Genomic DNA, 12,961 nt, shown 5'->3' with positions numbered 1-12,961 from the left:
CAAATGCCACTGAACACTGCAGGTAAAAATGATCTTATTATGACCCCTACATATGCAGCTAATACATTTATGGAGTTACAATGTTAAAAAGAAAATTATGTTTAATAGCTTTGAGAAACTAATATTTAGAAGACCGTGCAAGAATATAAGAAAAGGCCGAAAATAAAAGATCAGGTGTTACGATTAAAAATGCACCTTTACAAAATAATAATAACAATAAATTACCATGGTAACCAAAGTTTCCAAAACGTTATCAAAAACAGAACTTTTAAGAAATAAAAAAATTATTTAAAGGAGATTTTGAAACAAATCAATTATAATTTCATGGTAGTAACAATACATATAGAGTAACTGTGGTATTTTGGTAGGAAACTATGGTTACCACGGTAATTCTAAGGGCATTGTTACATTCAGAGATACATTGGCCACTGACGTAATAATAAAAATACAGCGTATGCTGATCATTACCTCTATTTTTATTCTAAGGAATTTAGGAATTAAGTTAAACATCTCCTAATCTAGCGCATTTATATGCACTGATTTTATATAAATGTATCTTTGTGTTTAAATGTTTATTATAGTGCGTGTTTCTTTAAGCCCCGCCCCCTTCTGACAACTGTCGCAAAAACAGACAGATCAGAATCCGGCAGGGCATTAAAGCACGTGGGTCGCCTGTGAATGTCTGAAATATTGAAAAATGAACGAGCTAATGGATAAATATGCTGCTAGATCGACGAATACATATCAGTTAAATAAATCGGAGATATTAATGATTTAGTTTCACTGGATTAAAGCGGCTGACATGTTTTTGGCAGCTTGTACAAATCTCTTGTTCAGTTGTGCTAAAGGGCACATACACAGACTGAGTGTCAGATGCAACTACAGCTGGACTTATAGAAGAGCTGCAAACTTACAGCTGAAAAACACTAAATCTGATCTCGGATGTTTCCAGAGACTCAGGACAAGATGCTTGAATCCTTCACCTTTGACCTCTGTCACCTGCGGACCTGCTGGATCAACGTCAACAACACATGTGGACCTTCATAGAGGAGAGAATGAAATATCTGATCATCTCACTTCTGTTATATGTAGATCAAAACGACATACAAATCACTACAGTCTCCATCTGCCCTTGTCAGTCAGCAGATTTTGCGCTTCAAATGGATTTTGCACTGAATGCTTCAGGAAAACCTGAATTGGATGAAAAATATTCTAAACAGGATTCAAGGGAAAAGGATGAAGATCAAGTTGCATCCTCTTCATCAACTCCATCTAATGAGGGACATTTCCAGTTTAAAGAGCTGGTGAGTGAGTTAGTTCCTTACTATTTATATTACCTTTGCTATACATTTACATACACACTTCCTGTCAAAAGTTTGGACACACCCCCATAATTTGTATTTTTTAGTTGGTCTGTTTTCTATATTATTGAATAATAGTAGTTATTAAAATTGGGATATTGCTTATCAAATTAACCAAATTTCAGTAAGTGCTTATTTTTTTTTATATGAATAAAAACGTGTTTTTTGTTGTTGTTTTTTCAAAAGAAATATAAACGTCAATGATGAGGAAAGCTAAAATATAAAATGCCATGCTTTAATATTTACTGAATAATCCATCATTTTGTTGAGCGGGGTTAAAATGAAAATATTGGTGCAAAACTATAGGTCAATAAAATAACTCAGAAAGGTGGAAGTGTCTTGATTTTATTTTTACACATAGATTGGTAGGTCTATTACTAAAGTCAGTTGACTTCAGCACCTCCTGTTGCATTATATGCCAATGAGGCGAGTCCAAATTCATCAAATATATGTGAAAAAGCTCTTTCTGGTGGTGTTTTTCCAAAGTTTGAGTGCCTATAACTCCAGAAGTATTAAAGATATCTTAATATCCTTTTAGATTTTGGTTTAGAACAAACTTTTCTTTTTGTGTCTCCATTTTTAAGGCCCTATATGATTAAATCCCAGATATACGGGGTTCTCAATGTGGCCCCATTGTTAAATAGTGACATTTTACCCAATTTCAATGGTCGAAAACAAATGCGGGTCACATGGTATGAAGCTACTTTTTCTTGTCCAACAAAAGAACGGTCTTTAAATACGAATAACGTTAAAACTAGAAATGTACCTTCATCTAGTCATGTAAAAACAGTAGTCAAACATGATTTTTGAGAGTCCGAAAAGTTAGTGCAACGACATTATATCAAGTTTCTGGTTTGTGTTTCTGCAAAGCGCTGGAATGCATCATTATGGGTCCAAACACAAAGTTATGAAACTATTGTATTTGTATGGATTTACGTATTATTACGTTTTTAGCCCTGAAAGTATATGGACATCAGACACTGTAAATCAGAGCGATCCCAAACTTGGTGGGATTGTCCCAAGTGCCTCCCACTATTTAGACACACACACACACACATCCACCGGAAACTAGAAGGCGCTATAATTAGGACGTTTTCTGTTTTCGCTTAAAACTCTGGAATCCGTTGGTCCATTAAGAAAGATCTGTCAATGCATTTCACCTTTGCATATGATTGTGTTTGTTATTCACAGTATGAGAATCCATGGACGATCCCCAATTACCTCTGCATGGCCCGGATCATGCTGTCGCCTCTTATTGGGTACTTGATAATGGAGCAATACTTCCACGTGTCCCTGGGTCTTTTTTTACTGGCCGGAGCAACAGACTTGGTAAATTCAAGCCTTATATAATCTGATCTTATGATCCCTAACAACACTTAAAATCAACATGAAATCCACATTGACCCTGTTTACTTTCTTAATACACATTTCTGGATGTGAGCAATTCATCAGTACATGTTATTCCAAAGAAAAGAAATGTTTGTCCTCACAATCTTGCATAAGAATGTAATTATTTGCTCTGACTTTCCTTTTCGCCTTTGCCCATTTCAGATGGATGGCTACATCGCTCGTAACTGGCCCAATCAGAAGTCAGCTCTGGGCAGCGCTCTGGACCCATTGGCTGATAAGATTCTCATCAGCGTGCTCTATGTTAGTCTGACATATGCTGAACTCATCCCAGGTGAAATGATACACTTATTGGATTACTCATCACTGATATGTAATTTATCAGGTATTTTTAGCAGTCCTCCTTAAATGTTAGTTTAGTGATGGTTGAGTTGCGTAATTGGCCCTTTGAGTATACAACTTTTAAGTTAGCAGTTCAGATCTTTTGTTACCAGACCGCCAATATAAACTTGGTATTCAGTATTTCAGGAAACACAGTGTGTTTTAGTAGGTAAGTCAAGCAGCCTTCCTGTTCTGATGTGTTTTTTCCACCTCAGTTGTTAGTAAGTAACTTCAATAGAGCATTAGCTGTCGCAGTTGTGAACGGCTCATGAAACGGTCTTCTCTTGTGTTTGTTCAAAGCTCCACTGACAGCGCTGATCATATCCAGAGATATAGTGCTGATCGCTGCTGTCTTCTATGTGCGGTATAAAACAGTTCCTCCTCCAGTAAGTGTGAACAATTATGATTATGATTTGTGGGATAAACGTAATTCATTTGGTGCTATCTAGTCACATTGGCAAACTGCTATGAAACTTAAAAGTGCATAATTGGGGCGGCTGTGGCTCAGGTGGTAGAGCGTGTCGGCCGCTAATCGCAGGGTTGGCGGTTCGATTGCTGACCCACATGACTCCACATCGCCTCCTTGGGCAAGACACTCAATCCCAAGTTGCTCCCAATGGCAGGCTAGCACCTTGCATGGTAGCTCTGCCGTCATTGGTGTTTGTGTGTGTGAATGGGACGCAGTGTAAAGCACTTGGAATACCACTAAGGTTAAAAAAGGCGCTATATAAGTGCAGACCATTTACCAATAAAATTGTCAGCATATTTATTAAAACAAATATTGGCATTATGTTCATACATTTTCTGTTGTGGCATAATTTAATGTACTGTAGGCCTGAAACGATTAGTTGACGTTATCTGAAAAATTGTCGACAAAAATGTTCGATGTCGAATAGTCGTTTGATGTCATTTATCGTAACGTGATCACATTAAACTCTATTAATGACAAGCGAGAGCATCTCTGTAGTTCACGCCTGACTGAGAAGAGGAAGAATAACACAGCTCACATTCCAGACACGCTACAAACTTTCCAAACAGCTTCCAGTGTTGTAGATCACAAAGTATGAGGGAATTATGGGGGCTTTCACACTAGCACTTTTGGTGCGCACCCGGTTCGAATGACGTCAGAGTTCGGTTTGTTTGGATGATGTGAACGCTGTCTTCCGAACTCGGGTGCGCACCCGCAAACCGTACTCGAGTCCGCTTAAAAAGGTGGTCTGGGGTACGGTTCATGTGAACTCCAGTACGGTTCGCTGCTGATATGAACGCAATCGAACCAAACCGCGGAAGTGAACCGCTATTGATGACGTATAATGTGGTCGTCAGTCTCACACGCGTCACTTTCAAAATGAGCGGAAAGGGTTTACTTTCGTGCGTGCGTGCGTGTGTGCGTGTGTGTGTATACACTTACCTTGACGAAAAGCGGGATTGACGCACACGCTCTGCAAGCAGAGAGATGATTTCTGCTTGCCTTCGCAAAAATTGTCTTCGGCGGACAGCCCGCTGTCTTTTGAACGATTTCAGTATTTTTGCGGCAGACAGACGCAAGTGTGTTTCTGTATCTTGATGTTGAAAACAAAACCAAAGGTTAAAAAAAAGAAGAACAAATGTGAACCGAGCAAGTCTATTCATTGAATTTTGACGCCTTTTCATTTTGCGGTTATCAAGCAACACGATTACGCACCAGCTGCAGCTTGATGACGCAAGCGTACCGCGGTTCGGATACAAATATATAATGTGAACACAGTCCATCGGGGGCAGGGGGGAGGGGGGAGCAATCGAACTCGGGTTCGGAACAGGCAATCGAACCAAGTGTGAAAGCCCCCTATAATGCAAAAATTCCAAATAAGTAAATACAGAAGCACTCTCGTTGTGGAATAAGCAGAGCTGGAGCCGCCGCTCCACTGAAGCAAAACTTGTATGTCGAGCGTCTTTAAAGGAAACATCCCGGCGTTACATCTTAAATGCATTCTTTATTAAAGTTCAAATAATAAGGAAGCACTATAAACTCCGAAAATGCTATTTCTCTGTGCGGTCAGCGCCTCTTCTATGAGTTGCGCAAATGTCCCGATCTAAGGGGGAGAGATTGAAACTGCACCCGGCTGATGAACAGTCGCAGGGACGCTCGTCCCTCGAGCGCGCATGCTTAATGCAGCTAGATTATAACGTGATTGCTCACGACTTGAATCATAATATATGTCACTGTGCATTTCTTATCGTGAAGGAAATTGGCAATACACAGCTTTATTAATAACAGAGTATTTGTAAATTGGGAGCTATACTGCAGAAGAAAAGATTGTTATCTGAGAATGTTGAATATAATATTAAAAATACAAATATTAAAAAATATCTAAACATCCTTTAAAAAAGATGCATTGACCTGAGAAGCAGCATATGAGATATTTAGACTTGCTTTTAGAGAGTAGATCTTGAATATAAGTATATTTTGTCTTTATTGCACTGGCAGATGAATAAACAATATATTTAATAACTTAAATAACTGTATATTTAAGATGCATTCTCTTCAAGCAAGTCTAAATATCTTATATGTTGCTTCTCAATTAAATGTATTTTAGTCCATTCTAAATGGAAAACAAGAACTTTCTTTACTGAAACTTAATAAAAAGTATTTATTTTCCCTTTAATTCTGTGAATGTCATTTAGAGGTATTTAAAAAATATGATTGTGTCCTCTTTATTGTTAGTAAGCATGTTTAATACAACCTTTTAAGTCGGGACACAAGCTGAATATTCGGTTAAGAGCTAACGATAATCGCCTAATAGTCGTTCTAAAAATCTTTATATTAATCGATTATCAAAATAATCGCTAGCCCTTACAGCTGCTTTGAAACAACGACTGTTGTGAACAAGTGTTACACAATTAAATGTGACTTGACTTTTATTTTATGTAGGGTAAAACGGGGATAAAAGCACTCCTAAAAGAGCACCTTTTGTTTTTTAAATGTGCCTAATTTTGTTTTAAATGTCTTGTACAATAGATTTACAGGCATCCAAGTTCAAAAAACACTTTCATTTGCTCATAATTTAAATTGCAGCATTTTTTTCGCAGTGTCACAAACGACTCGTTCAATGATCCGTTCTAAAGGATTCATTCTAAACTCTGCCTTTCAGAGAGCATACTCTGCTCTGATTGGTCAGATGTCCCAGTCTGTTGTGATTGGTCTACCGCTTAGTGTAGTGTTTGAGGGCGGGTCGAAGCTGTTCACGAGCAGCCAATCAAGACCAGAGGCGGGGTTTTTGTTACCAAATTATGTAGGTTACCCTCTTTTGTTTTTTTTTCTATACAGGTAACACTGAGCAAATTCTTCAACCCCTGTTACACCACTGCCCGACTAAAACCAACGCTCATTAGCAAGGTAAAGTATTTATATTTTACTACATGATGCATATTCATCTCTTCAGAAAACGTAATTGTAATCATTCATGCAGTCTATAATTTTAACTATGTTTTGTTTTTTTGTCACTAAATCAGATTTTATGATCGATTGATCGACAGCATTTGTGGTATAATGTTAATTATCACAGAAAATAGTAATCTCGACTCGTCTCTCGTTTATTAAAAACAAAAACACGGTCTCAGAAAGACACTTACAATGGAAGTCAATGGGGCCAATTCATAAACGTTAAACTACTCACTGTTTTAAAAGTACAGCCACAAGACGTAAACTATATGTGTGTGAATATTATTTCTTCTACGTGATTTTATATGATACAAATTAGGGTTGAAACGATTAGTCGACATAATCGACAACGTCGACAATTAAAATTTTTTGTTATATACTGTATTTAATGCATCCTTAATTAAAGTGCAAAGGAAGCGGGCAGTATGAATAAGCACAAACTCCGAAACTGGTATTTGTCTGTGCGGTCAGATCCGCTTATATGAGTAGCGAGAGAGTTTCAAGCTTCTCCAGGATGATACACTGTCCCGCGCGGAGACGCTCATCAATGGCGCACGCTTGCTGCAGCGATTGCTCGCGACATATTGAATTATAATATGAGTGTCACCTGTGTATCTTATGCTGAAGAAAATCTATTTGCTAGATTAATCGGTTATCAAACTATTCGCCAGATTATTCTATTGTCAAACTATTCGCCAGATTATTCTATTGTCAAACTATTCGCCAGATTATTCTATTGTCAAACTATTCGCCAGATTAATCGATTGTCAAACTATTCGCCAGATTATTCTATTGTCAAGCTATTCGCCAGATTATTTTATTGTCAAACTATTCGCCAGATTATTCTATTGTCAAACTATTCGCCAGATTAATCGATTGTCAAACTATTCGCCAGATTAATCGATTGTCAAACTATTCGCCAGATTAATCGATTGTCAAACTATTCGCCAGATTATTTTATTGTCAAACTATTCGCCAGATTATTCTATTGTCAAACTATTCGCCAGATTATTCTATTGTCAAACTATTCGCCAGATTATTCTATTGTCAAACTATTCGCCAGATTAATCGATTGTCAAACTATTCGCCAGATTATTTTATTGTCAAACTATTCGCCAGATTATTCTATTGTCAAACTATTCGCCAGATTATTTTATTGTCAAACTATTCGCCAGATTATTCTATTGTCAAACTATTCGCCAGATTATTCTATTGTCAAACTATTCGCCAGATTCATCGATTGGCAAAGTATTCGCCAGATTATTCTATTGTCAAACTATTCGCTAGATTAATCGATTGGCAAACTATTCGCCAGATTATTCTATTGTCAAACTATTCGCCAGATTATTTTATTGTCAAACTATTCGCCAGATTATTCTATTGTTAAACTATTCGCCAGATTATTTTATTGTCAAACTATTCGCCAGATTATTCTATTGTCAAACTATTCGCCAGATTATTTTATTGTCAAACTATTCGCCAGATTATTCTATTGTTAAACTATTCGCCAGATTATTTTATTGTCAAACTATTCGCCAGATTATTCTATTGTCAAACTATTCGCCAGATTATTTTATTGTCAAACTATTCGCCAGATTATTCTATTGTCAAACTATTCGCCAGATTATTCTATTGTCAAACTATTCGCCAGATTATTTTATTGTCAAACTATTCGCCAGATTATTCTATTGTCAAACTATTCGCCAGATTATTTTATTGTCAAACTATTCGCCAGATTATTCTATTGTCAAACTATTCGCCAGATTATTTTATTGTCAAACTATTCGCCAGATTATTCTATTGTCAAACTATTCGCCAGGTTAATCGATTGTCAAACTATTCGCCAGGTTAATCGATTGTCAAACTATTCGCCAGATTATTCTATTGTCAAACTATTCGCCAGATCATTCTATTGTCAAACTATCCGCCAGATTAATCGATTGTCAAACTATTCGCCAGATTATTCTATTGTCAAACTATTCGCCAGATCAATCGATTGTCAAACTATTCGCCAGATTAATCGATTGTCAAACTATTTGCCAGATTAATCTATTGTCAAACTATTCGCCAGATTAATCTATTGTCAAACTATTTGCCAGATTATTCTATTGTCAAACTATTCGCCAGATTAATCGATTGGCAAACTATTCGCCAGATTATTCTATTGTCAAACTATTCGCTAGATTAATCGATTGGCAAACTATTCGCCAGATTATTCTATTGTCAAACTATTCGCCAGATTATTTTATTGTCAAACTATTCGCCAGATTATTCTATTGTTAAACTATTCGCCAGATTATTTTATTGTCAAACTATTCGCCAGATTATTCTATTGTCAAACTATTCGCCAGATTATTTTATTGTCAAACTATTCGCCAGATTATTCTATTGTCAAACTATTCGCCAGATTATTCTATTGTCAAACTATTCGCCAGATTATTTTATTGTCAAACTATTCGCCAGATTATTCTATTGTCAAACTATTCGCCAGATTATTTTATTGTCAAACTATTCGCCAGATTATTCTATTGTCAAACTATTCGCCAGATTATTTTATTGTCAAACTATTCGCCAGATTATTCTATTGTCAAACTATTCGCCAGGTTAATCGATTGTCAAACTATTTGCCAGGTTAATCGATTGTCAAACTATTCGCCAGATTATTCTATTGTCAAACTATTCGCCAGATCATTCTATTGTCAAACTATCCGCCAGATTAATCGATTGTCAAACTATTCGCCAGATTATTCTATTGTCAAACTATTCGCCAGATCAATCGATTGTCAAACTATTCGCCAGATTAATCGATTTTCAAACTATTTGCCAGATTAATCGATTATCAAACTATCCGCCAGATTAATCGATTGTCAAACTATTCGACAGATTAATCGACTATCAATATATTTGCTAGATTAATCGACTACCAAACTATTCGCCAGATTAATCGATTGTCAAAATAATCGTTAGTTGCTGCCCTAATACAAATCGATTACTGGGATTACAGGGTTGATCGATATTACATCATTGTGACAACAAAGCTGTAAATTTGTCTATAACTTAAAGAGATGCGGTTAGTAAGTGATTTTATCACACTAAAATCATGTTAACACGCATATTATTTACATCATGTGTCTATACTTTTGAAACTGTGAGTATTTTAACGTTTACGGATTGAACACCATAGACTTCCATTGTAAGTGGCTCACTGTTACCCAGCAATATGCCACAAATGCTGTCAGTTGAGCTTAACTCTCATTGGTCAGAGCATCTGTGCTATTGCTAGTGTTGAGATGCTCGTATGTGTTTCAGATCAACACGGCAGTTCAGTTGTTTCTGGTGGCCGCGTCTCTCGCCTCACCCGTGTTTCACTATACTGACAGTGTTTTACTGCAGTCACTGTGGTAAGCACATCCTAAGCACTCCAAATATTATTTCCAAATATATTGATCTGTATTAAATGTGTTCAATTGTTTGCAGGTACATTACCGCACTGACGACCACAGTTTCTGCTTACAGTTACTATCATTACGGTAAAAAGACTGTTGAGGTGTTGAACAAGCAGAAATAGTTTAATAAAGCTGGATGTGACTTTTGACAAAGACGTCTGGGAATGTTTGGGATAATCAGATCACTACTGTAAACTGATGACTTATTGTCTGTCTTTGGGAGCTGAGACATGAATTTGATTACAGTATATAACTGATGTGACACTTCTAATCAGTACGTGCTCTTTAAATCTACAAGTCTTTTTTTTAAATCACTTTTAATAAACTCAGAATAAAATTAGACATTATTTTGTGTTTACATTAAGTGTACATTTAAGATTTTCTAATGCTTTAAACAAATATTCTGGGTTGTTTCAAGATAAGCTCAATTAAGTGTTTGTGGCATTATGTTGATAATAAAAAGTGGTCTGACTCGTCCCTCCTTTAGTAAAATCATTTGCTAATCATTTCTGTGTTTTCTGTAGTCATACACATGCGCTTGCGTTTTCAGTCTCCCGTGTTGGGATGCGCTTCAATGGGAGTGAATGGAGAGCGAAGTGTACCGGCTCTTCACGTCGGAATGTTTTCAACCTGGTCTCATAGAATGAACGTTAATCTTTATACATTTTTGCAAACTGACTTGTATTATATTATAAGAGTTGTAAACCACGAACCAAACCAACCAACTCTGAGCAGGGCTGGACTGGGAAGAGAAATCGGCCCGGGATTTTACAATTAGCTTATCATAATGCGGCGGCTCATTGTAGCATATCTCGGACCGTTTCGTGGCCGACTCACTGTCCAGCTACTTGGGGGGTGTTCGCTGTCCAATTCTGCATATCGCAGCGCCGTTTTGTGGTCTGCTCTGCATGACGCGGCGGCTCATTTTAGCTCGACGCGGACCATTCGGCCCATTTCGCGGCGACTCACTGTCCCGCTGCTTGGGGGGGGGGTGTTTGCTGTCCATTTCTGCATATCGCGGCGGCGTTTTGTGGTCCGTTCTGCATGACGCATCGGCTCATTTTAGCTTATCACGGACCATCCGTCACGTTTCGCGGCCGACTCACTGTCCCGCTGCTTGGGGGGGTGTTCGCTGTCCATTTCTGCATATCGCGGCGCCGTTTTGTGGTCCGTTCTGCATGACGCATCGGCTCATTTTAGCTTATCGCGGACCATTCGGCCCGTTTCGGCCCCAAAGTGCATCGGCCCACCGGGAAAATGCCCAGTATGCCAGATTACCAGTCCAGCGCTGGCTCTGAGGACAATCACATTACAAACTTTGAAGCAAAAAGTATTTGAAAATCAGACTAAAAGGCAAAGACACAAGACTATATAAACTATATATAATCCCATGAAGCATTGCGAATGAATGAAAATATATATATATATACAAATAGTTTGAGAGTGTAGGGAGAGCGACTCGATTGAGTCATTCACAGTGCGTCATGGGAGTGGCCGGTCATTGCAGAGCTCTTTTGGTGCACTTTGCCACGATTCTCTAGTGGAACGTTACACTTCAAGAAACGTGGGTGTATGTATGGGTGGTGTCACCAAATAATATTATTCATGATTTTAAAATTTGACATTACTTCAACAAAATAATATACCATCATTTAATGGTTGGTTTGTTTTTAAAGGTTTATAAATTATTGTTAAAAATGTATTTGCATATGAAAAAAAAAATCATTTATTTGAAGAAATCTCATGCTTTTTTATATAAAAATATGTTAGATATGTAGAATAGTATTGTAGTGTTGACTCCATTCATCAAGCCATTCAACCTTGTTAAGGTATTGTAAGACAATGTTTTTATTTGTATTTTATTTGTAAAGGAAGTATACTGTAAGTTTATCAATTACTACAAAACTAGCTAGCCTGTGCTGAAAAATATTGCTGTTATGTTTATTTATTTTTTGTTGCTTAAAATCACAAATCAGGGTTTTAAACTTTCAGACATGTCTCAAATTTTGGTTACAGGGCTGTAAAATGACAAACCTCTTTTAACATTAATATAAATGACTTGTATTATTGCTTGACCTCCTGAGGTTGACATTTTCTGAAGCACCTTCCACTGATGATTTGTTGATAAAGAAAAATGTTACAACTTTATACGTTTCAAGCCTTATTTATAGTGCCTAAATTGTCACATTTGTATTTTGTGGTCATATGATGGAGTTAAGGCAAGTTTGGGTTAGAGGACAGGATGCACAACTGCAGTTGTTGTTAAGTGTTTTCGGGTGTGAGGGAGTGACCTGCACCATGCTCGCCCCACTCACCGCAACTTTCACCGGCTCCTCCTTCATTTTCAACTGACAGTTACTTTGAAAAGACTGATATCCACCTAATGGCCAGTGATCTTTACATCGAGTTACACTGAGTTTGTATTTAATGCATTTTATACTTTATATAATACTAGTCTGAATACTTTCTCAATGGTGTGTGTGTGTGCGTGCATACAGTTGAAGTCAGAATTTTACATGCACCTTAGCCAAAAACATTTAAACTCAGTTTTTCACAATTTCTGGCATTTAATCATAGAAAACATTCCCTGTTTTAGGTCAGTTAGGATCACTACTTTTATTTAAAAAATGTGAAATGTCGGGATAATAATAAAGAAAATTATTTATTCTTTTATTTCTTTCATCACATTCCCAGTGGGTCTGAAGTTTACAGACACTTTGTTAGTATTTGGTTGCATTGCCTTTAAATTGTTTAACTTGGATCAGATATTTTGGGTCGCCTTAGACAAGCTTCTCACAATACGTTGCTGAAATTTTGTCCCATTCCTCCAGACAGAACTGGTGTAACTGAGTCAGGTTTGTAGACCTCCTTGCTCGCACATGCTTTTATCAGATTGTGGTCGGGGCTTTGTGATGGCCACTCCAATATCTTGACTTTGTTGTCCTTGAGCCATTTTGCCACAACTTTGGAGGTATGCTTGGGGTTATTGTGCATTTGGAAGACCC

At 37.2% G+C, this 12,961-nt stretch overlaps 1 protein-coding gene across 1 annotated transcript; it reads left to right on the top strand.

Annotated features, from left to right (window-relative positions):
- Positions 1–897: 897 nt before the first annotated feature.
- Positions 898–12,064, top strand: LOC127662454 (cardiolipin synthase (CMP-forming)-like). Its single transcript, XM_052153629.1, has 7 exons — positions 898–1,304; positions 2,553–2,690; positions 2,913–3,042; positions 3,390–3,475; positions 6,397–6,465; positions 9,820–9,911; positions 9,988–12,064. The coding sequence occupies exons 1-7, from the start codon at positions 1,032–1,034 to the stop codon at positions 10,076–10,078; spliced, it is 879 nt and encodes a 292-aa protein (XP_052009589.1). The 5' UTR covers positions 898–1,031; the 3' UTR covers positions 10,079–12,064.
- The last annotated feature ends 897 nt before the right edge of the window (positions 12,065–12,961 follow it).

This window comes from Xyrauchen texanus, chromosome 22, assembly GCF_025860055.1.
Source record: "Xyrauchen texanus isolate HMW12.3.18 chromosome 22, RBS_HiC_50CHRs, whole genome shotgun sequence".
In the NCBI taxonomy this organism is placed as follows: domain Eukaryota; kingdom Metazoa; phylum Chordata; class Actinopteri; order Cypriniformes; family Catostomidae; genus Xyrauchen; species Xyrauchen texanus.
This window is presented reverse-complemented; position numbering and strand designations above follow the sequence as displayed.

Bases quoted from the DNA above. Each gene is read 5' to 3' on its own strand.
- LOC127662454 (XM_052153629.1), top strand. From the start codon at position 1,032: ATGTGGACCTTCATAGAGGAGAGAATGAAATATCTGATCATCTCACTT. The intron at 3,043-3,389 runs GTGAAATGATAC...GTTTGTTCAAAG, and splicing joins ATATGCTGAACTCATCCCAG to CTCCACTGACAGCGCTGATC. The intron at 3,476-6,396 runs GTAAGTGTGAAC...TTTTCTATACAG, and splicing joins ATAAAACAGTTCCTCCTCCA to GTAACACTGAGCAAATTCTT.